This window comes from Morus notabilis, unplaced genomic scaffold (assembly GCF_000414095.1).
Source record: "Morus notabilis unplaced genomic scaffold, ASM41409v2 Scaffold95, whole genome shotgun sequence".
Taxonomy (NCBI): domain Eukaryota; kingdom Viridiplantae; phylum Streptophyta; class Magnoliopsida; order Rosales; family Moraceae; genus Morus; species Morus notabilis.
The window spans coordinates 129,323-152,990 of NW_010365652.1; the positions used below are offsets into that span (position 1 = coordinate 129,323).

General features: G+C 34.3%; 3 protein-coding genes across 5 annotated transcripts in view; all 3 read left to right on the forward strand.

The window, feature by feature from the left end:
- LOC21390311 (eukaryotic translation initiation factor 3 subunit A) overlaps positions 1–4,373 on the forward strand; it is a 7,859-nt gene extending 3,486 nt beyond the window's left edge. The window contains exons 5-14 of the mRNA XM_024172427.1: positions 3–56; positions 157–186; positions 601–828; positions 936–1,097; positions 1,703–1,924; positions 2,047–2,230; positions 2,331–2,530; positions 2,715–2,795; positions 3,142–3,343; positions 3,604–4,373. Coding sequence (XP_024028195.1) covers positions 3–56; positions 157–186; positions 601–828; positions 936–1,097; positions 1,703–1,924; positions 2,047–2,230; positions 2,331–2,530; positions 2,715–2,795; positions 3,142–3,343; positions 3,604–4,085 — 1,845 coding nt within the window. The 3' untranslated portion in view covers positions 4,086–4,373. The remainder of the gene's footprint in view (positions 1–2; positions 57–156; positions 187–600; positions 829–935; positions 1,098–1,702; positions 1,925–2,046; positions 2,231–2,330; positions 2,531–2,714; positions 2,796–3,141; positions 3,344–3,603) is intronic.
- A 2,629-nt stretch (positions 4,374–7,002) lies between these two features.
- LOC21390312 (single-stranded DNA-binding protein, mitochondrial) lies at positions 7,003–14,167 on the forward strand. Of its 3 annotated transcripts, none has more exons than XM_024172434.1 (6): positions 7,003–7,115; positions 7,602–7,789; positions 8,106–8,314; positions 8,438–8,538; positions 9,265–9,324; positions 14,060–14,167. In XM_024172434.1, the coding sequence occupies exons 1-6, from the start codon at positions 7,043–7,045 to the stop codon at positions 14,137–14,139; spliced, it is 711 nt and encodes a 236-aa protein (XP_024028202.1). In that variant the 5' UTR covers positions 7,003–7,042; the 3' UTR covers positions 14,140–14,167. The 3 variants fall into 3 exon arrangements, with proteins under 3 accessions (XP_024028202.1, XP_024028204.1, XP_024028203.1); XM_024172436.1 differs by lacking the exon at positions 14,060–14,167 and adding an exon at positions 10,099–10,468; XM_024172435.1 differs by lacking the exon at positions 14,060–14,167 and adding an exon at positions 9,886–9,956.
- A 7,335-nt stretch (positions 14,168–21,502) lies between these two features.
- On the forward strand, positions 21,503–23,543 carry LOC21390313 (putative tRNA pseudouridine synthase). The gene is made up of 6 exons (XM_024172428.1): positions 21,503–21,782; positions 21,880–21,915; positions 22,176–22,288; positions 22,415–22,563; positions 22,806–22,950; positions 23,079–23,543. The coding sequence occupies exons 1-6, from the start codon at positions 21,548–21,550 to the stop codon at positions 23,541–23,543; spliced, it is 1,143 nt and encodes a 380-aa protein (XP_024028196.1). The 5' UTR covers positions 21,503–21,547.
- The last annotated feature ends 125 nt before the right edge of the window (positions 23,544–23,668 follow it).

Genomic DNA, 23,668 nt, shown 5'->3' on the forward strand with positions numbered 1-23,668 from the left:
GGATGGCAAATCTTATAGGGTTCAATCTTGACCCTAAGCTTGAGAGAGGAGAAGTGGTACGTGTGTTTTACTATTTATCTGTGCGTGTATGTGTGCTCGCTTATGTGTGTGTTCATTGTCATCCTTTAAGTCTGACAATGTGTTTTCTTGGTTCAGCTTTTACGGGCGTCTCTGCTATCAGAACTGGTAAGTTCTAAGTGGTTTTTTTTTTTCTTTATTATTCATGGTTATTTCAAGTTTGCAGGCTCTGCTTGTGATGACACTAGAACATATTATTTTCAAAATGGCACGAATGTTACAATCTCCACAGTCAAACTTTTAAGGTTTCCAATTCTAGTGGTTAATACATATTCCAGTATGTTATTCTTGTAGAAATATTATTTCATTGCATCATATTTTTAGTACTGGAGGTTTTTGAGAAGTGAAGGTTTTTTAAAGTTTTCATGTCTGAACTTTCTTTCAAACATTCAAAATTGTCTATTTTTACTCATAACATGGATGCAAAAGAGGTGGATATACAAGTATGCATGTTCTGATGCTCTGGGAATGGAAGGAAAAAAAAATCATGTCATTTGAAATATATGTGGATATTGTTTTCAGGCTGCGAAGGGGGTATTAAGCTGTGCAACCCAGGAAGTAAAGGATCTTTACCATCTTCTAGAGCATGAATTTCTGCCTCTAGATCTTGCATTAAAGATACACCCATTGTTGACCAAGATTTCAAAAGTTGGGGGTAAGCTTTCTTCCGCTTCGTCTGTTCCAGAGGTGAAACTTTCTCAATATGTTCCTGCCCTGGAAAAGCTTGCTACTCTGAGGTTACTTCAGCAGGTGTGTCATTGATTATGTTTACTATAGCAGATTCCATATTATTTACCTCTCCCTATTTAAATATGGTAGTTCTTGCAATTGTTAATTTCTTCTTTTTACTCTTTCAGGTTTCTCAGGTGTATCAGACAATGAAAATTGAGTGTTTATCTCAAATGATTCCGTTTTATGATTTTTCTGTTGTCGAGAAGATTTCAGTGGATGCTGTTAAGCATAACTTTATTGCCATGAAAGTTGATCACATGAAGGGTGTCGTACTGTTTGGTAATTTGGTAAGTTTCTGCTGCCACAACTTGCCACGCCTTTGATTTTTACTTTTTATTTATTTTCGCTAGAATTTGCCAGAATTTGGTTTCGTTGCGTTTCTGCTGTTCCTTCCAATGAATTTCTTGTGATTTAAAGTTGAATTTGAAAAAAAATAAAAGTAGGAATATTTAAGAGTTTCTATGAAACTATGCTAGCCTTGTTTGTTTTTACTTTTATTTTTCTTCTGTACCAATAAAAATAATTTTTTAGTCAACTCTTTTTATATAAGCTTGCGAGTAAGACATTTGTGTGGGTTTAGTTATGAAATCCACAAGCCATTAACATTTGTCATTTTGGTTGAGTTTTCAAAAGTCTCCCGTCCTTGAGTTTCTTTATAGGCATGTGGACCGGCCTTGACATGCATTTTCTGTTAATTTTCTCCCTTCTTATCCCAAGGAAAATGAGAGAAGCGTAAATACTCCATGAAGAGCCAGCGAAAGCATGAGCGTGCTTGTTTCTGCCTTTGTCTGTCATTAAGAATATGTCTACGGGATCTTGTTTGTTTCTTTTTCAACACGTTGTTTCCACTTTCTTAAGCTTTTCCTTGTTTCTTTGTGTTTAACTCTTTCAGGGTATTGAATCTGATACACTTCGTGATCACTTGACTATTCTTGCCGAGTCTTTAAATAAAGCAAGGGCCATGATATATCCTGCTGCAAAGAGATCATCAAAATTGGGGGAGGTGCTACCTTCTCTAGCAGAAATCGTGGATAAAGAACACAAAAGGCTTCTTGCTCGGAAATCAATCATTGAGAAAAGGAAGGAAGAACATGAACGTCAGCTATTGCAAAATGTATGCATCTTAAAACTGCTACTTGATCTGATAGTTTGAATTTTACATATATATATATATATATATATTTTTTTTTTTCAAAATAAATGATATGTTATCGATTGATCGGTTTTCTCACAAAGGAACGTGAAGAAGAAGTCAAGAGGATGAGAGAGCAGAAGTTAGCTGAGGAGGCAGAGAGGCAGAGGCTTTTAGCTGAAGTTGAGATGCGGAACAGAGAACGGGTTTTGAATGAAATAAAGGAGCGGGAGAAGGAAGAAGCGGCTCAGCTTCGGATACAGCACATAAAGCTTAAGAATAGAACTGATCTAGTGAGTTGAAAATTGGTATCCTGTTATTATGTTCCTTGTTTTTTCACCAAGGGTCAATCCTGACAATGGTCACTCTTACTCTTACAGGAGAATATGGGGAAAGAAAGATTTGTTAGAGTTGGCCCTGCAGGAACAGGTTAGGGAGAGACAGGAAATGGAAAAGAAACTGCAAAAACTCGCTAAAACAATGGATTATTTGGAAAGAGCAAAAAGAGAAGAGTCTGCTCCCTTGATTGAAGCTGCTTTTCAGCAACGCCTGGTGGAAGAGAGAATACTTAATGAACGTGAACAACAGGTGTCCACATATATGAATTCGTTTGTTGTGAATTCTAATTAAGAAAGATGCCCTTCCTTTTTAAATTTTGCCTACGTGTAGTTCTAGCTGTTTTTCTACCTTTGTTATATGCATTATTCAACCATAAGTATATGTGTTGGCTTTGAACTCAGTAGTAACTGTAATTCATTCTGCTGCTTTGCAGCTGGAAATTGAGCTGAGCCAACAGCGACATGAAGGGGACTTGAAGGAGAAGAATAGACTGTCACGTATGGTTGACAATAAGGCAAGTTTTAAATTCTACCGTATAGCTTTTCATTTCATTCACTGCTCTTGCATTTTCCACTTTCCCTTTTCCTCTCTGGTTGATTATTGATGTGCAATAAGCCAAAAGACCCAGAAATTCCTTTGTGTAGTTTCATCTATCTTAATCTTCACTTGTACCAGTGAATATGCCTTCAGTAATAAATTGTATGCAATGGCTCCAAGTGCATCTTTGCAAAGATAGTAATAAATTGTATGCAATGGCTCCAAGTGCATCTTTGCAAAGATAGTAATAAATTGTAAAGACAGCGGGTGGTTATTTTGACATAAACACGTTCATCTTTTTTTTCATATTTCACCTCCGACAGATGATATTTCAAGAGAGGGTGATGAGCCGCAGGCAAGCAGAATTTGACAGAAGAAGAGTTGAGAGAGAGGAGCAAATTAACCAGCTGATTCAGGCTCGGAAGCAGGAGAGAGAGGCCTTGAGAAAGAAAATATTCTATGTGAGGTCTGAAGAAGAAAGACAAAGAAAGCTTCGTGAAGAGGAGGAAGCCCGCAAGTGGGAAGGTATAATCTTCGATAAGTTCTATATTTCCAAAGATATGAAGAATTTACTACATTTTCATTTTCAAACTCTTGAAACTGATATTTTCTTTGGGGGTCTTAAAATTAATATTTTCGAGAATTCTTTCGTTTGGTCGTCATCATTTATTGAGTTGTTTACGATCTATTCCTTTTTTTCCTAACCATCGTGGCAAAGAAAAATAAAAGAACGATTTGATTTCATAATTATAGACCATATTTCATCTCTTGTTTGTTTCATGCAGAGGCTGAGAGGAGAAAGAAGGAAGAAGCTGAACGGAAGGCGAAATTAGACGAGATTGCTGAGAAGCAGCGGCAGAGAGAGCGGGAACTTGAAGAGAAGGAAAGGCTGAGGAGAGAAGCACTCTTGGGGAGATCTCCGGAGGCAATTTCTAAGCCTGCCGAGCTTCCTTCTGGCGCTCATCCAAGTGAGCCAGTTCCTGCTCCTGCTGATGCTGCTGCCGCCATCCCAGCAGCCACTAATGGTGGTGCAGCACCACCACCACCCTCCACTGGAAAATACGTGCCTAGGTTCCGCCTGCAAAACCCTGAAGGCTCTGCACAGGCTCCAACTCCAGAACCAGATCGCTGGGGCAGGCACGACAATCGGCCTTCGCAGCCTTCCAGCGACAGGTGGCGTAGTAGTGATGACCGGAGACCTTCATTCAGCTCTGGTAGGTCATCATGGTCCTCATCTAAAAACCCACCTCGTGGCTCGGAACGTTGATCATAGGATGGGAAGGCTTTGGTTGTTTTCTTGAAGGCGGGCCAATTTTGACTGTGATCAAGCTGTTTGAACTGCTGCTGGACCCAAGACAGAAATCAAATTTGTAGACGTGGTTAAGCTATTATTAACTTTTTTTATTTAATGTTTTTTTTCTTTTCTCCTTTTGGTGATCTTCCCCCTGGTTTTGCTTTTCATCGTGCAAGTGATATCTCTTGGAGACTATTGTAACCTTTGAGGATTGACCAAGTTGTTATTATTCTATTTTAATAACTCAGATGTTTTTCCCCACTTCTGTTGGAGACTCTTTGGCTTCTTTTGTTGCTTTTAGTCTCATTATATCTGCTTATAACAACACTTTTAGGGCCGATTAGTATATGAGTTTAAATCAGCGTTTGAAATTTAAGTTTTTTTGTAAAAATTATTGTAGCTGAATTAAAATTGGGTTTTGTGCTATAGCAGAACTTATATATCAATTTACACAAGCAATTATATTTAACAAACTTATACTCTCAATTGGGTAAGTTTGATAAATGAATGATGGAAGAGAAAATTTGTGAACTCACTATTTGAAACATTGTTTTAAGATTTTTATTCTACTCTTAATTAATATTTTTTTTATTGACTACATAATATTAATTAAGAAAACGGATAAAAATATTAAACTCATATATTGTAAGGGGTAATTGTTTCATTTTTCTTCATTATCATGACAACATTGTTAGAGTGGTGGTTTTATTTTTATTTTTATTTTTATTTTATTTTTTAACCCAAGTTTTCTACTATATGTTTTAAGCAAAAGCTTCTCTTTTTGTGGTTGCAGACGCATAGCCTAGAAATAGATCCACCCCTCTTCTTTTAATGTTGATGTTGGTTCGATACTACCTTTAGTTAAAAACAAGATCTCCATCCTAATAAAATATCAATCATTTTATTCCCATAAAATTGGTTGTGTTATTTGTCTCAAATCCCTCAAAGTGAAAAAAAAGTTGATTAAATACATGTCCATTCTACATGGCATAAAAGTAAAAGAATATCTATAAGTTATGATACTTGCACATAAATCCATAAAGTGATCCATATAAATATTTCTATCCTTTGTTGATCGTTCCTTGAAATTAATTAAATAAAATTCATAATTACCTATGTAGAAAGGGTAAATTTAGAAGGATTATATCTCAATAACCACAAAATAGATAGATTGATAATGTTATAAAATTGAAAACATTTTTTATCCTCCTTCTCCGCCCCCACTATTTGTGTGCCACATCATCAAATTGCTAAACTGACTCTCTGGGATGCATAATGGAACCAAATTGCCCCGCCCCACCAGTCATGCAACTCTCTTTTTTTCTTCCCTTTATTTTATGTGGTTGAATTTTTCTAAATATGATATTTTTAGCTTAAAAAGTTTATAAGTTAAACTAACCACAAATTACCTTTAAAAATATGTTTTCTTCATTATTTTCTATTTTTTGATAAGTCCTAATTAGGTCCAAATTGCCCCACTCAATTATGTATAACATGCCGTTTCAGTTCTTGTTTTTTTCCTCTCAAATCACGCTCTACAAAACCGAACTGCGTGTCTGCAAATTACCGAGCTGCTCATTTTGAGTAATTATTTCGAGAGAAAAAACCAAAATACCACCCAAGATTGTAAAAATTTTTTATTGATGTCCCTCCACTTAAAAATAAATAATTTTTATTTAATTAATAAATATAAAATAAAAGGTTATGATGACACTCAATTATTTAAGATGACATAAATAATATACATGCACAACACTATTACAAACCATGTACTTTTCTCTTATTTGGTAGAGGAAAAGTATATGAGTCTTGATTTTTATCTCTTATTTTTAATTAATACTTTTTATAATCAAATAACTAAAGGTACTAATTAAGAGTAAGTAGTAAAAATTTAAACCCATGCTCTTTTAAGGGTAAGTTTAACAATTTTCTTTGCAAAAAAAGAAAGAGAAAATGAGATAAATATCCTTTAAACGTGCATGGTTCAGGATTTCTACCTCTTATTTTTTATTAATAACATTTTTAGTCAAATAATTATACTAGTAAAAGAGTATTAATTAAGAATATACTAGTAAAAGAGTATTAATTAAGAATAATGAGTAAAAATTCTCCTTAAGATAAATTATGCAATTTTCTCAAAAAAAAAAAAAGAAAAAAAAGAAAAGAAACCACAAGCAATTTGGATCCACGATCCATACAAAACTCTCTATACTACAGCCCGATTCGGGCCCAACTGAAACACCCCGGTTGCCCATTTCTCACTAAAACTAGGGGTGGTAATTCGTGTTATGCGTCGTGTTCGTGTCGTATTTTGATCATTTTTTTTCTAAATTTATAGTCAACTCGAACACGACTCGTGACACAAAATTTTTTAAAAACTGCAACACGAACACGACACGACCACTTTACGAGTTGACACGACACGACCTGAAAATAACCCGTGACACGAAATTAACCCGTGAACCCGAAATTGACACGAAAATTGTATACTTTTATTTAGTTTTTTACATATTAAAAATAACTTAAAATTCATAACATACTAAATTACAATAACATCCACTAAAATTAAGCAAATAATAGTATAAGATTTTAAGTATAACTATCATGATATCACAAGTTCATAATAAAATTTAAAATATGAAATGAAAAATATATGTATTTTTTAGTTTTTTACTAGTTTCGTGTCGTGTTCGGGTTAAGCGGGTCTAACCTGAAATTGACCCGTGTTTTTCGTGTCAATTTCAGGTCGACTCAATTCTGACCCGAACCTCTTTTTTCTCAACTATAACCCATAAAATTCGTGTCGTTTTCGAATCGTGTCGTGACTCATGTTGCTGGTCTTAATTAAAACCCTGCCTTGTACCCCCGGCGTCGTCTTGCTCTTCATTTTCACTCTTCACATTCTGAAAAATACTCAGTTTTCTCTCAAAATGAGTGCTTCTTCCGCGAGACTTACTAGATGTTTGAGAATATCTGTTCCTGCATCGCCCAGTTCCTCACTAGGTTTGTTTCTCTCTCAATATATGCGCGCGTGTGTGTGTGTCTATATATATATATATATAGATATGTTTATTCTTTTTACATTTACACAATAATACAACATCTTCAGGTCAATCTATATGTGGGTTTCTCTGAAACAGTTATTTACTTAATACTCAACATGGGTAGAGTATTTTTTTTTTCCATATCTAATTTGGTTTTGGTGGTTATTTTTTTTGAAATAATTTGGTGTTAGTACGCTTTTGAGGTTGATATACTAAATGGGTTTAGGTCTAAATATCATGTTTTGTACGTTTAATGAGATGATCACGTAGTAGTCTTGTTTTCTCTTAGAGGGCGTTTTCTGAAAAATAGGTGATAAGTACATAAGGTTCTTGAGTAATGTAATGCATTTTCTCTGTTTGTGTGTGTACATATATATATTGGTAATGCTTAATTTAGGCATTTTGGATTACTTATTATGCTGATGCCTTTCTTGATTGATTCTAGCTGCAGGCGCGGAGAGAAGCTCGAAGCTGTGGTTTTCCACTGAGTCTTTCGGTGGCGAAAATAAGGAGGAAGGAAAGAATGAAGCAGAGGAAGAGTATGCCGACTTACTTGGTTACAAATCGGAAACAGAATCGAAACCTCAGGGAGTGAATCCCGGTAAAGGTTGGGAATTCCGGGGTGTGCATAGGGTAAAGATGATTTTGATTCTTGAATTAAGATACATGATTGTGGAACTTTTGGCCTTTTCTTTTAAGAATTTTACTTGGCATAGACTACATTTTCATCTTTTTTTTTTTTTTTTGGTTTCCAAAGGATGAAATAACTTATGATGAGTTGTGGAATCATATTCTTAGTCAAATTATTAGCCAAGTAATAAACTTTATCAGTTTCACGTCATTTAAGAACCCGCAATTTTGTTTTTACTCATTTATTTGAGCATTCAAGTGGCAGGTTATTGTTCTCATCGTTTCTTTATAACTTGGGCACTTGTGAACTTATATGCAGGCAATAATTTGTGGAAAAGTCGGGCAACCTCCTGTGCAGAAGCTCTTAAGAAACGGGCGGAATATAACCATTTTTACAGTTGGGACAGGAGGCATGTTTGACCAAAGAGTGATTCCAGAAAAGGGGCTGCCAAAACCCGCTCAGTGGCACCGAATCGCTGTCCACAACGAGGCACTTGGGGCTTATGCAGTACAAAAAATTGTTAAGAAGTACATATTCACATCTAAAGTAGATTATTATTATTATTATTATTATTATTATTATTATTATTATTATTATTATTATTATTTTCAAGTGAAAAGAATAGCTCCAACATTAAACGTTAAATGCAGCTCATCGGTTTATGTTGAGGGTGACATCGAAACAAGAGTTTACAATGACAACATCAATGGTGAAGTCAAATACATTGCAGAGATATGTGTTCGTCGTGATGGTACGTCTCCCAATATTGTCATTTTCTCTTAATGTTAATTCTACTGTTTTTTATGGTGCTTTGCCTTCCTCAATTCCATCCTTTTTCACTGGAATAATGATGAGAAAATAGTGTTGCTTCTGGTTTGACTTTTGAGCTTAATCGATCTCCTCCTTGGAGGGTGAGAGAGATGGTGCAGCTTATGGAAGATTGCAGGTTTCTAACCTTGTATTTCTGGCACATGAGCAGTTTAATAATTAATTGATATGCGTCGACATGCATATTGTTTACACAGTATGAACTATGAATCATGATACAGATTTATCAGTCTAAATTTATGGAGACGTACTTCCATTTATAGGGCGTCTAGACAAAGGTTTATATATTAGAGGTTGCCCTCTTTACCTCAAGAGTTCTGATGGAAATTTATATTGAAGTTCACGGTGTTCTAACATTTTGTTGAGGGATGTGTGCACCTAGGCAAAGGTTTACTTTTTTTAATCGTGTCTGTCTATACAAAAAATTTGTAATGGTGAATCGAAGTTGTAATACGTCTATTTCGCGTGGAAAGTTGACGCTTCCTCCTTGAGGCAAACTCAAAAGAAAAGGGGAAAAAGAGAGAAAAGGAATAAGAAAGTTATAGTTCATGGATGACAAATAAACTCAAGTACTGTACTTAGTTTGATATATTGTTATTGCACAGTAGACTTCCTAACTTATAATGCTGCTAAACTTTCACCTTATCAGGGAGGATTCGCCTCATAAAGACCGGAGAAAGTATCAGCAATATTTCCTTGAATGATTTGCGTAAGTTCAAGTCTTTTATGTTTTCTATTTTGCAAAGTCAAATAATGGAACGAATCTTTAATAAGGTAGTCTTTGCCTAGCTCAACTATTCCAGTGAGTTGAGGGGGAAAGAGGAATGAGCTTTTTACATGCGCTACGAGTAGGGTTCTGTTTTGAACGTTCAAATCTGTATTAAATTGTCACTTTTGCATGCTTTTTCGTTTTGCTGTGATTTCAATCAAACATAGCGTTAAGAACATACAGTACGTATACCCTACCGTAGAAATCTCCAAGAAATAAAAGAAAAACGTGCAAGTATTATAAGATATTGTCTCTCTCTCTCTCTCTCTCTAACCGTTGAGATTTTGAGGGCACCATTTGGGAGACGTTTGGTTCATGGATTAGAATCATGAGATTAGAATTATTTTCGATTTACGTGTATTTTTTGTGAAAGAAAATACTGTAGCGAACCATAAACCATGAGTTGAATCGGGGTACGAATCCTCCAACCAAACAATCCCTTGATAAAGTATCCTGTTTGGACATAAGATCTTGATCAATTTGCCCATATGTTAATTGCAGGGGAGGGATTGTTTTAGCTTAGACCCATTGGAATCTTGGTCTTGGAAAAGAGTCCTGATCAGTCATGCCTCTCTCTTGGAAAATTGGCTGAAAAGCCTTATTAAATTGCTTCACTCTTTTTCTCTTGGGGTTTTCTCTGTTTCTTTTCCTCCTTGGCTGTCCGTCTGAGGGCTGGAATTATCTGGGTTCAAAAACCCTTTATTTCGTGTGCAGAGGAGAGCTGCTAACTGAGCTCAGCTGGAGGAGTGCGTTCGGACACGTGGCACGCCTCAATTGGAGGGTTTGGATTGAATTGACACACAGCGCTCTCTGGTTCGCTGAGAGAGGGAGGTTTCACGCGACTTGGATGGAATCACCGCACCGGATCACGCGAGCTGTTGAGTGGGGGACAAGTTGGACACGCGGCTTGCTGGGATTGGCCGAAGAACTGACGCGATCCTGCGAAGACGCGCTCCTGTCTAGGGTGATTCCACGCGCCCGATCTGGACTGTTGACGCTGCGATCCAACGGCTGGAGTGTAGAGTTTCATGCTGGTTTCACTCGCGCGAAGGATTTCCATTTTGAGGCTAATTCAAATTCGAATTTTACTTATTTTCTCTTGCATTTCTCTCCCAATTTGGATTTCAATTTGCACTTAAGCCCACCTATCGCCAAAATTAAATTACATAATGAGGAAAATAATTATTTTGGAAGGAAACTAAATAAAAATAAAATAAAATAAAATAAAAATACCTAAAACAAACTAAAAATAAAATTATTTGTTTTGGGATTTTTCTCTCTTGGAAAATTGGCTGAAAAGCCTTATTAAATTGCTTCACTCTTTTTCTCTCGGGTTTTTCTCTGTTTCTTTTCCTCCCTGGCTGTCCGTCTGAGGGCTGGAATTATCTGGGTTCAAAAACCCTTTATTTCGTGTGCAAAGGAGAGCTACTAACTGAGCTCAACTGGAGGAGTGCGTTCGGAGACGTGGCGCGCCTCAATTGGAGGGTTTGGATTGAATTGACACGCGGCGCTCTCTGGTTCGCTGAGAGAGGGAGGCTTCACGCGACTTGGATGGAATCGCCGCACCGGATCACGCGGCTTGCTGGGATTGGCCGAAGAACTGACGCGATCCTGCGGAGACGCGCTCCTGTCTGGGGTGATTCCACGCGCCCGATCTGGACCGTTGACGCTGCGATCCAACGATTGGAGTGTAGAGTTTCATGCTGGTTTCACTCGTGCGAAGGATTTCCATTTTGAGGTTAATTCAAATTTGAATTTTACTTATTTTCTCTTGCATTTCTCTCCCAATTTGAATTTCAATTTGCACTTAAGCCCACCTATTGTCAAAATTAAATTACATAATGAGGAAAATAATTATTTTGGAAGGAAACTAAATAAAAATAAAATAAAATAAAATAAAAATACTTAAAACAAACTAAAAATAAAATTAATTCCAAATAAAATAAAATGAAATAAAAATAAGGTAAAAATATTAAAAACTAAATAAATTCTCGAGAACAAGTATATTTTTTAATCCACAAAAGAGGCTAAATAACTCAATTTCATGGAGTTATCACCTGTTTAGTTTAGTTCGCTGGTTTGAGTTTTTATTCGAGTTGATATGTTATTTTTATATGAGAATTTTTAATTGTAACAAAAAAGTTAAATGTGACTGTTTTTTAGAATTTTTTACTGTAGTAAAACTCAAATTTTAAATTCAAATTGGTAAAATGCATATGTCTTCATTGTTTTCTTCTCTCTCTCTCTCATTTTTTTTTTCCTTTTTCTGAAAAAGACGAATGGGTTCCCCTTCGAGAACGCCTTAATTGTTTAGAATGGTAATCTTCAACCATGCCAAGAAACCCACTGCAGTTGGAGTTTTGCTTCTTCTGAGAAAAGTTATCCCACGGAGGATGCTGGAAGTGGAACTGTGGAAGTGCTTCCGCAATAGCAAGCATACATTTTTTGCCATGCCCAAATGGAAAATCACCAAGATAACTGAACAAAAATGGTAGAACTCAAATGAAACTCAAGACAGATGTTTGTCCGGATATTGTAGATCCTTGCCCTCCCCCGTGGGATTTGTAGAATTTGATTCATAGTTCAACTCCGTGAAACAAATACGAGAAAACCCACAACAATTCAGAAAATAAAATTGGATATTTTCATGCAAGTGGAAAGGTCACTCCTATATTCCACAATCAGAAAAATCAAAGAAAATCCAGAGAATATCAAGATTACTCTTTTTCTCTCTCTCCCTCTCTCTCTCTCTCTTTTTTTTTTGTCTCTAGGCAATGCCTTTTTCACATCTCAGCGTCTCTATGTAGTTAGACACAAAATAAAAAAATTTGCTTGATTCATGATTCGGGGGAATCTTAAGTGTGTTTGAGTTGGAAAAGCTTTAATGCCGGAGTATGATAAGCACCACCAACGGCGGTAGAAAGGCAATCGTAACTTTTCTAAAAATATTAACACGAATATTGCAAATTGAAAATTTCAGGGGAGGGGGAATTAGAAAAAACTTTGTAAAAATAATTTTTATTGGACTTGAGCTGTAAGGAGCCACTTGGGCAGGGGCAGCTGCCCTCCTAGGCCCAACGTGGCTCCGCCACTGCCTCTCAGTTATAAAAGTGTAGTGCTGATTAATGTACGAAAAAATGGAGAATTTAATTTTGTGCGTGTATGAGTTAAATTTTTATTTTTTATTTTTGATAAATATATTTTTGTTAATTTTATTATTTAATTAAACATATTATGAATCAAAAATAAAATATAAAAATTTTAACTCATACACTTAAAAAAAATATTTATTAAGATTACCGTATCAATGTCAAAGTGTTCGTATCCCCGTACCCATTGTAGCCAGGGACAAGGGCTCGTATTCACTCAAGTCGATTTAGTAGCAAGGTCGGCTGTAGCTTTACCAGTTGTACCTATTCCAATTGGTTAGCTGAAGCAACTGCTGAGGGTACCTATCCAATAGTCTCTGCCGCTGGTGGAACTGGAGAAAAGACTAATGTTGCGTAAAAGAAAAGAATATGTTTCAAAAGAAGAAAAAGCACAAAGTGAGTGCAGAAGGACCTGAAAAACATAGAGTGTTCAAGAAGAAAGGTCAATATTTCTTTTTTATTTGATTTGTAAAATTTTACAAAACAAAGATATAAATACAATAAGTTTAACCCCTCCTGCTAATCTTTAGAATTTTTTTAGTTATTTGCATTTTAAGAACTTGCTTGCGCCTATCTGCGGATTCTATTGCCTGCCGGTTAGCGAAACTTTTCCGGTAGTACGAATCGTTACGCTTCGCTTGTTTCTACAGGATAATATGCACCTTGGTTGCTGCGCTCCCTGCGGGTAATATAAAGAGAGTGAAGAACGAATGATCCTCCAAACGATTGAGTCCGACTCAAGCGAGTGAGTGAAAGGCGTGGCAAGAGAGCGAGTTCGACTCGCGAACGATCAGCAAGTGAAGGACCGATCCTTTCTTCCTTCAATTCCAACGGACAGACACAGAAAACAAAGAAACAGAAACTACAAAACCGTGAACTCTGGCAAAACTCTTGAAACTACAAAGATTTGTAAACAAGACGTTCTCTCGTCTTCATTAATCCTCACCGGGTACGTTTTTCTTTTATACGTTAAAAATTACTCCTTCATTTTTTCAATCCAAACAACCATATGGATCTCCAGAGAGTTTCAACCATCCAACCTTCACTTTTTGAGTTTTCAAAAATCTTACCCATGTTATTTTAAAATCTAGATGAAATATCTGATAAGAAGTAAAAAATAGAAAAAATTAGCCATGATTATATTTTTCTCGTTTCCTTTTGATTATTTTTGCGGCTTCGAGTGAATGTACTTGCCGGTGCCGGAGAAGCGAAAGCCGCAACGTTGTCAAAGGTTGCAAAGAGGGATAACGAGAGTTGTCCATCATTCTTCCCAACATCCAAATATTTTGATGGAGTTTTCGGATCTCATTTAGGATCAAGCAGATCCTTTGATAATGATCTGCAGATTGATCAAACACATTTCTTTTTTTTTTCTTTTTTTGAGTACGTCGGTTCGGTAACTTACATAAAAGGGAGATTAGCTAAATAAATAAATAAATAAAAACTTATATAAAAGGGGCTATATACGGCATTATGGCATTCTTTCTGCGCCTATTCTCAATCATCCCGTTTTTACTTTTCCTCAGAAGCCCTCACCGGCGGCGATGGATACAACCTGTGCCCGCGACAATTCGCCCCAACAAAACTCTCCGAAGGCGACGTCTAGATCAGTCTGTAACGTTGACGATAGCTATTGCCGTACGTGTTTTTTTGTTATTCCTGTTATCTTTATTTTTGTGCTGCTTTTCTTTGATTCTGTCTTTCTGAATCAATATTTAAGCATATTTTTTTCTTCTTTTATTTGTTGAATTTAATTCGTGAAAAGAAAAGGAAAACCCTAGCCGCTAAAGAGAGATTGTTTGTTACGCATATGTTCATCTAATCGTGTGCTGTTTTCTCTAATCCTGTTTTTCTGGTTCAAGATTTACGCTTTTATTTTTTTATTTTTTGTTTTAATTTGTTGAAATTTAATTCGTGAAAGAAAAAGGAAAACCCTAGCACCGGAGAGAGAGAGATTGTTTGTTAGGCGTGTGTTCATCATCATTTCTTCACAGATTTGTTGCTTGTTTGATCTTCTCTCCCGACCTCAAAATTGAAGTAGCGTTGTTGTTGGTTGGGTTTTTTTTTTTTTTTTTTTTTTTTTTATCGACTAACAATCTAACATGTTTAAATAGGATTATTGATTGAGCAAAAAAAAAAAAAAAGGATTATTGACATCTATTTCAATGTAATGGCTTTTGTTCAAATAATATTATTGTTTGTAGTTGGAGATTATAAGTTTATTTTGTAATAACTCTCAATAAGGGCTGCAAAATTAGAAAATCATTAAGAATCCTAAATTCTCTAATGTTAAACTCATAAAAAGAAAAGAAAAAAAAAAGAAATTCTCTAATGTTAACTATATAATACTTATTTTTTTATAATAAACTATATAAATACTTATTCCACCAAAAAAAATACTTAAAATTTAAGGGACGTAGAGCTTTTTTCCACTTCGTTATCATCATTAAATTGTAAAAGATATAAAAGATAAAAGTTTATCAATCGCGATGGAAAAAGTTGCAATAAATTAAAAAAAAATGAATTGGCAATGTCGGTTTGGTAACTAAAATTTAAGGGACGTAGAGCTTACGATATACGTCAATTCTCGGTCTCGTTCATTTCACCGATTTGAGTTTTCAGTTTTAGGTTTTTATAGTAAAAAAGCTCTCAGAAAATATTACATCTAACTTTTTATACTATAGTAAAAAGTTCTCAGAAAATGTCACATTTCAACTCGAATTTTAAACTTAAATCCGTGAAGTGTACGAGGCCTCCCACTGTTTTCTTTTTTAGAAGCCCGGCTCAGACCCTCTCCGACGGCGATGGCTACAAGCCGTTATGACGACAGTGTGCTCCGACAATATCAACCAGATGTGCTGATACTGTGGACTCCTCCCGCTGATTTGACCCTGTAATCTTGACGGTTGCAGTTGCTGTATGTGTTTTCTTTATTACTGTTAATTTTACTCGTGTGCTGTTGTTTTCTTTCTTTAATTTTGTCTTTCTCGTTCTCAATATTTAAGCATATTTTTCTTTCTTTTATTTGTTGAAATTTAATTCGTGAGGGAGAGAGAGGAAAACCCTTAGCCCCTAGAGAGAGATTGCTTGTTTGGCATGTGTTCATCTTTATTTTTTATCTTCTCTTCCGACCCCAAAGCCAAAATGGCGTTGTTGGTTGGTCTTTTTTTTCCCTTTCCTATTTATTTATTAGTTTTCAATTGACTAAAATGTTTAAATGGGCTCATTGACATCTATTTCAATGTAATGGCTTTTGTTCAAGTAATATTATTGTTTGTATTTCGAGATTACAAGTTTATTTCTGTTGCACATCACATGCCTTTTGATTCATGTGTATGGATGTTGAATTTGGAGCAGATCTTGCTAACGGATTTCAGACAGTGAATTTTTTTTAAGGAAAACTACCACCAAATGATGGAACAAATTGAAGCTTATGAGGTTCTGGTTACTTATTACTTTTAGAAATTAGAATTGTTTAATTTAAAAGACGTTTAGTTCATAGATTAGAATCATGTAATTAGAATCATTTTTAATTTACGTGTATTTTTTATGAGAGAAAATACTGTAACAAATCATGAACTATAATTCAAATTATAATTTAAATTTGTAACCAAACATCCCATTATTATTTTTAGTACTCTATTTTTTTTTTATGCTCATCATTTATTTTATTTCATTGTCAGTGATTTCATGTTTAGTTGTACAGTCAGCACGCGCCGCACTTCAGTCTTACAAGGAAGGCGAGGTGAGCATTGCCACTTTTAAGGTCGGAACTCTTTTTCACGAGGATGTGGGGATTCGAACCATAGTCTGTGATTGTCAAATGTCTGTCTCATTACACAAGACTGATATCTTTTATTGATTGACTTCTCTGGAGTTTGTAAAAGTTGTGAAAGGAAATGAGGTTTGCGGCGGAGTGAGTTACTTTCTCACCTTCGAAGCCATTGTTGACTCATGGAGAGACAATTGGGAAGAGCATTCTGACTATGTCTATGACGTGCTAACCGTCAGGCCTGCAAAGCACTACCCAATGAAGTAGGAGGACTCTTCCTAATGATCTTAACAAGTAGTGAAAAAGCCACTTTATTGGTTTTGTTACGACTCTAATTTAGATCCCGTTTATTTTATCGATTTAAATTTTATTATAGTAAAAAATTACAGTAAAAAGCTAATCAAAATAATTAATGATTTAATCTAATGTTTTTGCTACAGTAAAAAGTTTTCACACAAAATTACATCTCAACTCGAATTACAAATTCGAATCGGCGAAGTGAACGGACCTTTAATTATTTTATGTTTTTAATCAAAATAATTAATGATTTAGTCTTTTTTTTTAAAAAAATTTCTGCACTCTAAGTATTAGTTAAAGAGTAAGCTATTTTAGAGAATGTCTTTTATACTAACTAAACAGAGCTAAAGAGTCATTTATTTTTTGTATTATTTTAGCTTCATCCACTTAAGATGTGACATTTTTAAGAAGTTTTAATTGTAGCAGAAAAAATTAGATTTGATATTTTCTGAGAGTTTTTAATTGTAAAAACTTAAAACTGAAAACTCAAATCAATGAAATGAACAAGATCTTTATTCTTTCAATTGTAACAAATGTAAATATTTTTCTTTAAATTCAATAAAATTATTTATATTTTAAATTCAATAAATATTAAATATTAAAATAATCTATATTTAATTAAAAAAATAGTATGGTTAGAGTGAATCACTTAAAAATTACTAGTTAAAATAAATTTTTAGTCATTTTAACTAAAATTTAGAGAGTTATTGAAGATGCTCCTGTAGTTTTAGTTATCGTTCAAGTTCAACTTCAAATGGATTTCTACTATGTGAGACCTTATTTAGTCTTTAGATCAAAAGAAGCCGTTCAAAGGTTCAGCGAAAGGTTGGATGTGCTTGAACTTGTCGTTGATTTGAGGAATGAAGACCTCAATTTGAAGAGCAGAAATTGAGCCGGTATTATCTTATATGAGCTCTTTAAACCATTGTCAAAACGGGTATAGAAAAAATTTGATGTTTTTTGTATCCAGGAATAGGTACGCAAAAAAAAAAAAAAAAAAAAAAAAAAATCAAAAATCAAAAATCAAAAATCTGATTTTTTTTGTAACATATACAAGAAGTGTGCCTCGGAATCAAACCGATCTCTGCATGTTAAAATGATTTAGAATGGGGTTTGACGATTTATCAGGAACAATTTGTATTATGGGATGGGGCTGCTCTTTGGTAGTTGCTAACTAGTTGAGTTAATAAATTCTTGAGAAACATATTTGTTTTTTTCTTTTTAAGATAAGAAATCGATGGTCATTAAAATAGTTACATATCACGCATGTCTTACATATCGTTCGTGTATGATATGCGACTCTGTACACATTTATATTAAAATTTGTTTTGAGAGCACACTAAAAGCAATAAAATGTTGCATGGACACAAAAACGTAAAGTGCAAGTGATAATTTGTGTCACTTATTGTATCCGTGTCGTATTAAGGTCTGTTCTATCTTAATTTCACTAAATCTAAACACGATACATGTTAGTTTTTCAAAAACTCATAACACGGATTTATGCCATGACTGCTTTACGAGTTGAAACAATATGATATGAAGTTGAGATTGACATGAAAGTCTTGTACTTTTGTTGAGTTCTTTGTACATTATAATGAACTTGAAATTCATAGCCCTCTAAAACAATCACGGGACAAACGAGGTGGACAGCCATGTTGGCTACTATCATTCAACTCCTTTTGTGTACCCCAATTTTTAGTATATCCCCCATACTTACTTTTTAGAATTAAAAATGAAAAAGAAAAAGTAAAAAAGAACAAACTTGCCTTTACGATATCAAATTCACCTTTCGCTTTTTGTGAAATTGATCATACCAAAATCACCTTCCATTTTCTCCTTTTCCTTTGCAATCCGAAAAGTTATCGAGTTTAATGAAGATATAGTATATAAGTAAGGTTTTATTCATCATTTTGTTGTGAATGTATAGAAAAAAAATTTCATTTCATCGGAATTAAAATGAAAAAATTATGACATTTTTATTAATAGAAAAAATAATGTTCATTAACTTGAGTTTAAGTTTAAAAACTTGAGTTGAATGAGAAACTTAAACTCAGATTTTAGTCTCAAACTTAAGTTAAAACTCAAATTTTACAAAAGAACATAAATTTAAATAAAATTGTAATTTGAGTTCAAATTTTTTTTTGAATTTAGGTGCAAATGAGTGCACTTTACCCAAACCCATATCTAAACCTATTTTCCATTTCTTAATGGCCTCTCCAACCCATGACATGAAAATGTTGTAAATTTCACACCAAAATAGCGTAACTTTTACTTGAGCCGAATAATGTAGGTGATCTTCCCTGATTCGTGAGGTAAACTTTCTACACTCATTAAGCTAATTTTTTTTCTTTGTTTATTTTTATTCCTTTTGCACTTTACCCGAACCCATATCTAAACCCATTTTCCATTTCTTAAGAGCTCTCCAACCCATGACGTGAAAATGTTGTACATTTCACACCAAAATTTTTCTCCAAACCATTACACTATTTCTAAGAAAGAAAAAAAAAAAATATATATATATATATATATATATATTCTGTGTATATTCTTCTCTTTGTCTCCCTTTTTATATTCCTTTTATACTCCGTACTATATTCTAAATTTGGTGTTGAGTGAACAGTGCGACACTAAATTTGAGTTTTCACTATTCACCCCACACCATTTACACTAAAATGACGTGAAAAATGGTACTCAGTTGGAGAAATTTCCCCACGATAAACCCACTTTTTTGCCCCAATCTAGCGTGGGCTGGAGTTGCTCGAAACACAACCCATGATACTACTATAGCATCATCAACGAAGCATTATATAACTATTTTTTTTTTCCCCGTTAATTTCCACCGTTGAAATTTTTGGAGGAGTGGCGTTGAGATATATTTTGATTGCATAGAAGTGTTAAGTTTATGATGGTTACTAGTTATTACACATGGAGGTATATATGGTAATAGCAATATTTTTCTTTATACTGGGTAGTGATGATTCTATTCACACACGCTTTTTTACTCTTCACATCCTATTTTAAATTTACATTATACATACAAGACTTTTTTTGATGTTCTTTTCTTTTTGAAACACCGGTATTTCCCATTTTTTAACTGTCAAATCTGTATTAAAATCTGTCTGTTATGCATATTTTTTCATTCTAGTGTGAAATAAGAGGAAAAAAAGACAAATATCCTTTTAAAGTGCATGAGTCTAGATTTTCATCCATTACTCTTCATTAATTCTCTTTAAAATCAAATAAAATAAAAAAAGAAGTAATTACACTACATGGAAAAATTTCATACATTAAGTTGAAATTTAACAAAATTTTAATAATATTATAAATATAACAAAAATGACATAATAATTATCATAATGATATTATATTTTATATTATATAATGATATAGTCATTATTTTATTGACATAAAAATGATATAAAATTTTGTTATTCTTATAATATTTCAAAATTTTTATTAAATTTAAACTTTTATATCAAAATTTTTGTATATGTGTAAATCACTAGGGGTGAACATCAAGTGGGTTGGGTGGGTTTTTTAGATTTTTCAACCCACCCAATTAAATTTGGGTTGGTTGATTTCAAATTTAACCTACTTAATTAACTCAAAATTTAAAATCAACCACCCAATTAAAATTTGAGTAGGTTGATTGGGTTGAACATAATAAATAAATAAATAAATAAATAAAGCTAATCATTCAACCCAAAATAAGAAATGTATAAAAAGAAAGCTAACTTTCATCATAATATTAGCCTTATAAAGCTCTAAAATGATCACATAAGTTATACACTGATATAAAAATAAAATATGTGCAAAACAAGTTTAAATATAGAAGTTGTAAACCAACAAACAAACAATAATAAAAACTCATACAACGTAAAACATAATAGGTTGTCAAGTAAATAATGTAAAATATGAGACAAAAACTATATATTATGAGGTAGGAAAATATTTATTTATATAAATAAATAGATTGGATGTGTTCGGATTAACTTGGGTTAAGAAAAGCTCAACCCAAACCCACCTAATCAATAGTTGGGTTTGGTGAGTTGGGTTGAACTCTTAATTGAGTTGGTCAGGTTCGGGTTAAAAATGGATCGGGTTGGGTTGGGTTGGATGGGTTTTTTAGATTTTTCAACCCACCCAATTAAGTTTGGGTGGGTTGATTTCAAATTTAACCTACTTAATTAACCCAAAATTTAAAATCAACCCACCCAATTAAAATTTGAGTAGGTTGATTGGGTTGAACATAATAAATAAATAAATAAAGCTAATCATTCAACCCAAAATAAGAAATGTATAAAAAGAAAGCTAACTTTCATCATAATATTAGCCTTATAAAGCTCTAAAATTATCACATAAGTTATACACCAATATAAAAATAAAATATGTGCAAAACAAGTTTATATATAGAAGTTGTAAACCAACAAACAAACAATAATAAAAACTCATACAACGTAAAATATAATAGGTTGTCAAGTAAATAATGTAAAATATGAGACAAAAACATATTTATTTATATAAATAAATAGATTGGATGCTTTCGGATTAAATTAGATTAAGAAAAGCTCAACCTAAACCTACCTAATCAATAGTCGTGTTTGGTGGGTTAAGTTGAACTCTTAATTGAGTTGGTCGGTTCGAATTAAAAATGAATCGGGTTGGGTTGGGTTGAGTGTATTAATCGGGTTGGTCGGGTTTTTTGTTCATCCCTTTAAATCACCCTAAAAAACCAGGTCGACCATGTTTGGTAAGGTTTTTGGGCAGAAAAATTAGACCCGGTACACGGTGGGGGATTGGACCGGCCCGGTCCAATATGTTTGGCCTGACCCGAAAGCAGTAAGGTCATTATGGTCATTTCAAGCCATCCCCAACCAAATCACTCCCTCCGCTTCTTTCGGTCCCTTGGTAGTTCGTCCACTTCTGCTCCGACCTCGCGCCAGACATGGCTATCTCCTCCCTCCGACTCCCGCTCTCGCCCTTTCTCGCAAAGTCTCCATTCCCAACTCCTACTTTTAGAACTTCTTCAATCCTGATAATACCCCTACGACTGACCCCAATTTACTTCCGCTGCCTGTCTTCATCCCAAGACACCACCCCCCACTCGGAGAACAAATGGGAACCCTTTCGAAAGAAGAAAGTCGTCATGCGTGTCGGCTACGTCGGAACCGATTACAGAGGTTCCTTTCATTATAAATTTATCATTTCATATCTACTTTAAGCTGTTTTACAGCTTTCCCAAATTCCACTTAAGATTTTTTTTTTAATTGATTTCAGGTCTACAAATGCAACGAGACGAGCATTCATTATCAAGTAAGCTTCTTCATTCCCTTGTATTTTTTTAGCTTAATTGCGATAATGGAAAGATTCAAAGAACGTATTTTGGGTGCTAAATAGTTGGTATTTACTTGGGTTATGGACTTTTTTTTTTTTTTTTTTTTCATTTGTTATTATTCTGGGGAAGTCATAGTCATATAGTGTTAATATTGACTTGAGCAACATAAATTCAATCAGCTTAGCATGCGTGGATGGGGTCTGGCTAAATTTTCAAGCATTGCCATTTTGAAATGTAGCTATTGAGAAGGAATTGGAAACTGCCATTTTTAAGGCTGGTGGCATCCGTGATAGTAATTTTGGGGACCTCCAGAAAATCGCGTGGGCGAGAAGTAGCCGAACTGATAAAGGAGTAATTAACCATCTCGTTGCCCCATTTGTCTCAATCCGTTGTATATCCACTGTTTGTGTTGCTTGTGCTGTATTTTTTGTTTTCTTGGTATTAGAAGGTTTTTGTTTTAAATCTTTTGTTGCATAGGTTCACTCGTTGGCGACTACAATATCGTTGAAAATGGAAATCCCCGAATATGCATGGAAGGATGATCCTTGTGGGATTGCTCTTGCAAGTTGCATTAACGCTTATCTTCCTCGCAACATCAAAGTTTTTAGCATTTTACCTTCACAGAAGTGAGAGCTTAATCCTACCTGTTTGGTTATTGGAATGCACAAGTGGCATAGTAGTAACTTCAATTTGAAGTAATTTTGATTGTTTACTATTGAATTTCAAAGGGATAGAAAAGAAGCTAATAATTTGGGTTGAGCCTTACTTTCATTATGCGTTTGGTATGGCTAATTGAACTATAAAAAATTACTTGCACGATTCTCTTCCACAGTTTTTATGGTTATTTATTTATTGTACTATTTTTCAGGAGTTTTGATCCCAGAAGAGAGTGTAATCTGCGGAAGTATTCGTATCTCCTCCCCGCAGATGTTGTTGGGATCAAAAGTAATTTTACCACAGATAAAATTGATTTTCATATCTCGGATTTCAATGAGATATTGAACACTTTTGAGGTCCTGCATTTTCTTTAGCTGTCTTTTTTTTTTTTTTTTTATTTCTTGTTTTTGTTTGTTCTGAAACCACTTTCCTGTGAGAAAATTTCTGAAATTATTAAGTTTGTTTCTTTAAATGTCTTCTGCAGGGAGATCATCCTTTTCATAATTATACAATGAGATCGAAGTATAGGAAGCAGTTTCCTGCAAAGAAATCATACAAGAATGGCTGTGCATTGAGAAGACAGAGATCATCTGAAGAGGAATCAGAGTTTGAGTCCGGGGCAAGTGATGGTGAAGAAAATTTTGAATTGAATGGTCTAAGTACCTCAAATTATGAGGGACTGGACCAAAATTTTTCAGCGTCCAATGTTTCTCATAAGAATGTAGTTGATGGTCACGAGAAGCATGGAGATGTCCAAAATTCCAGTTTACCTGTTCTTGCAAGATGGCTATATGAACCTGATGAGACCGATAGAATAGGTGCTTCGCATTTTAGAAAGATTTTTCGTTGTTCTTGTACAAAGCTAGAGAAGTCTCTTGGATATAATTATGTTGAGATCTCCATATGGGAGGAGTCTTTCATGCTACATCAGGTGATTCTTTTTCCTTAAAAATTAGCTCTTTTTTTTTTTTTTTTTTTTTTTTTTGAGGGCAATCAAAAGGGTCTGTTTCTGAACAGTAATAAAATCCTTCGAGGCAGATGAAACGTCTCTCTCTCTCTCTCTCTCTCTCTCAC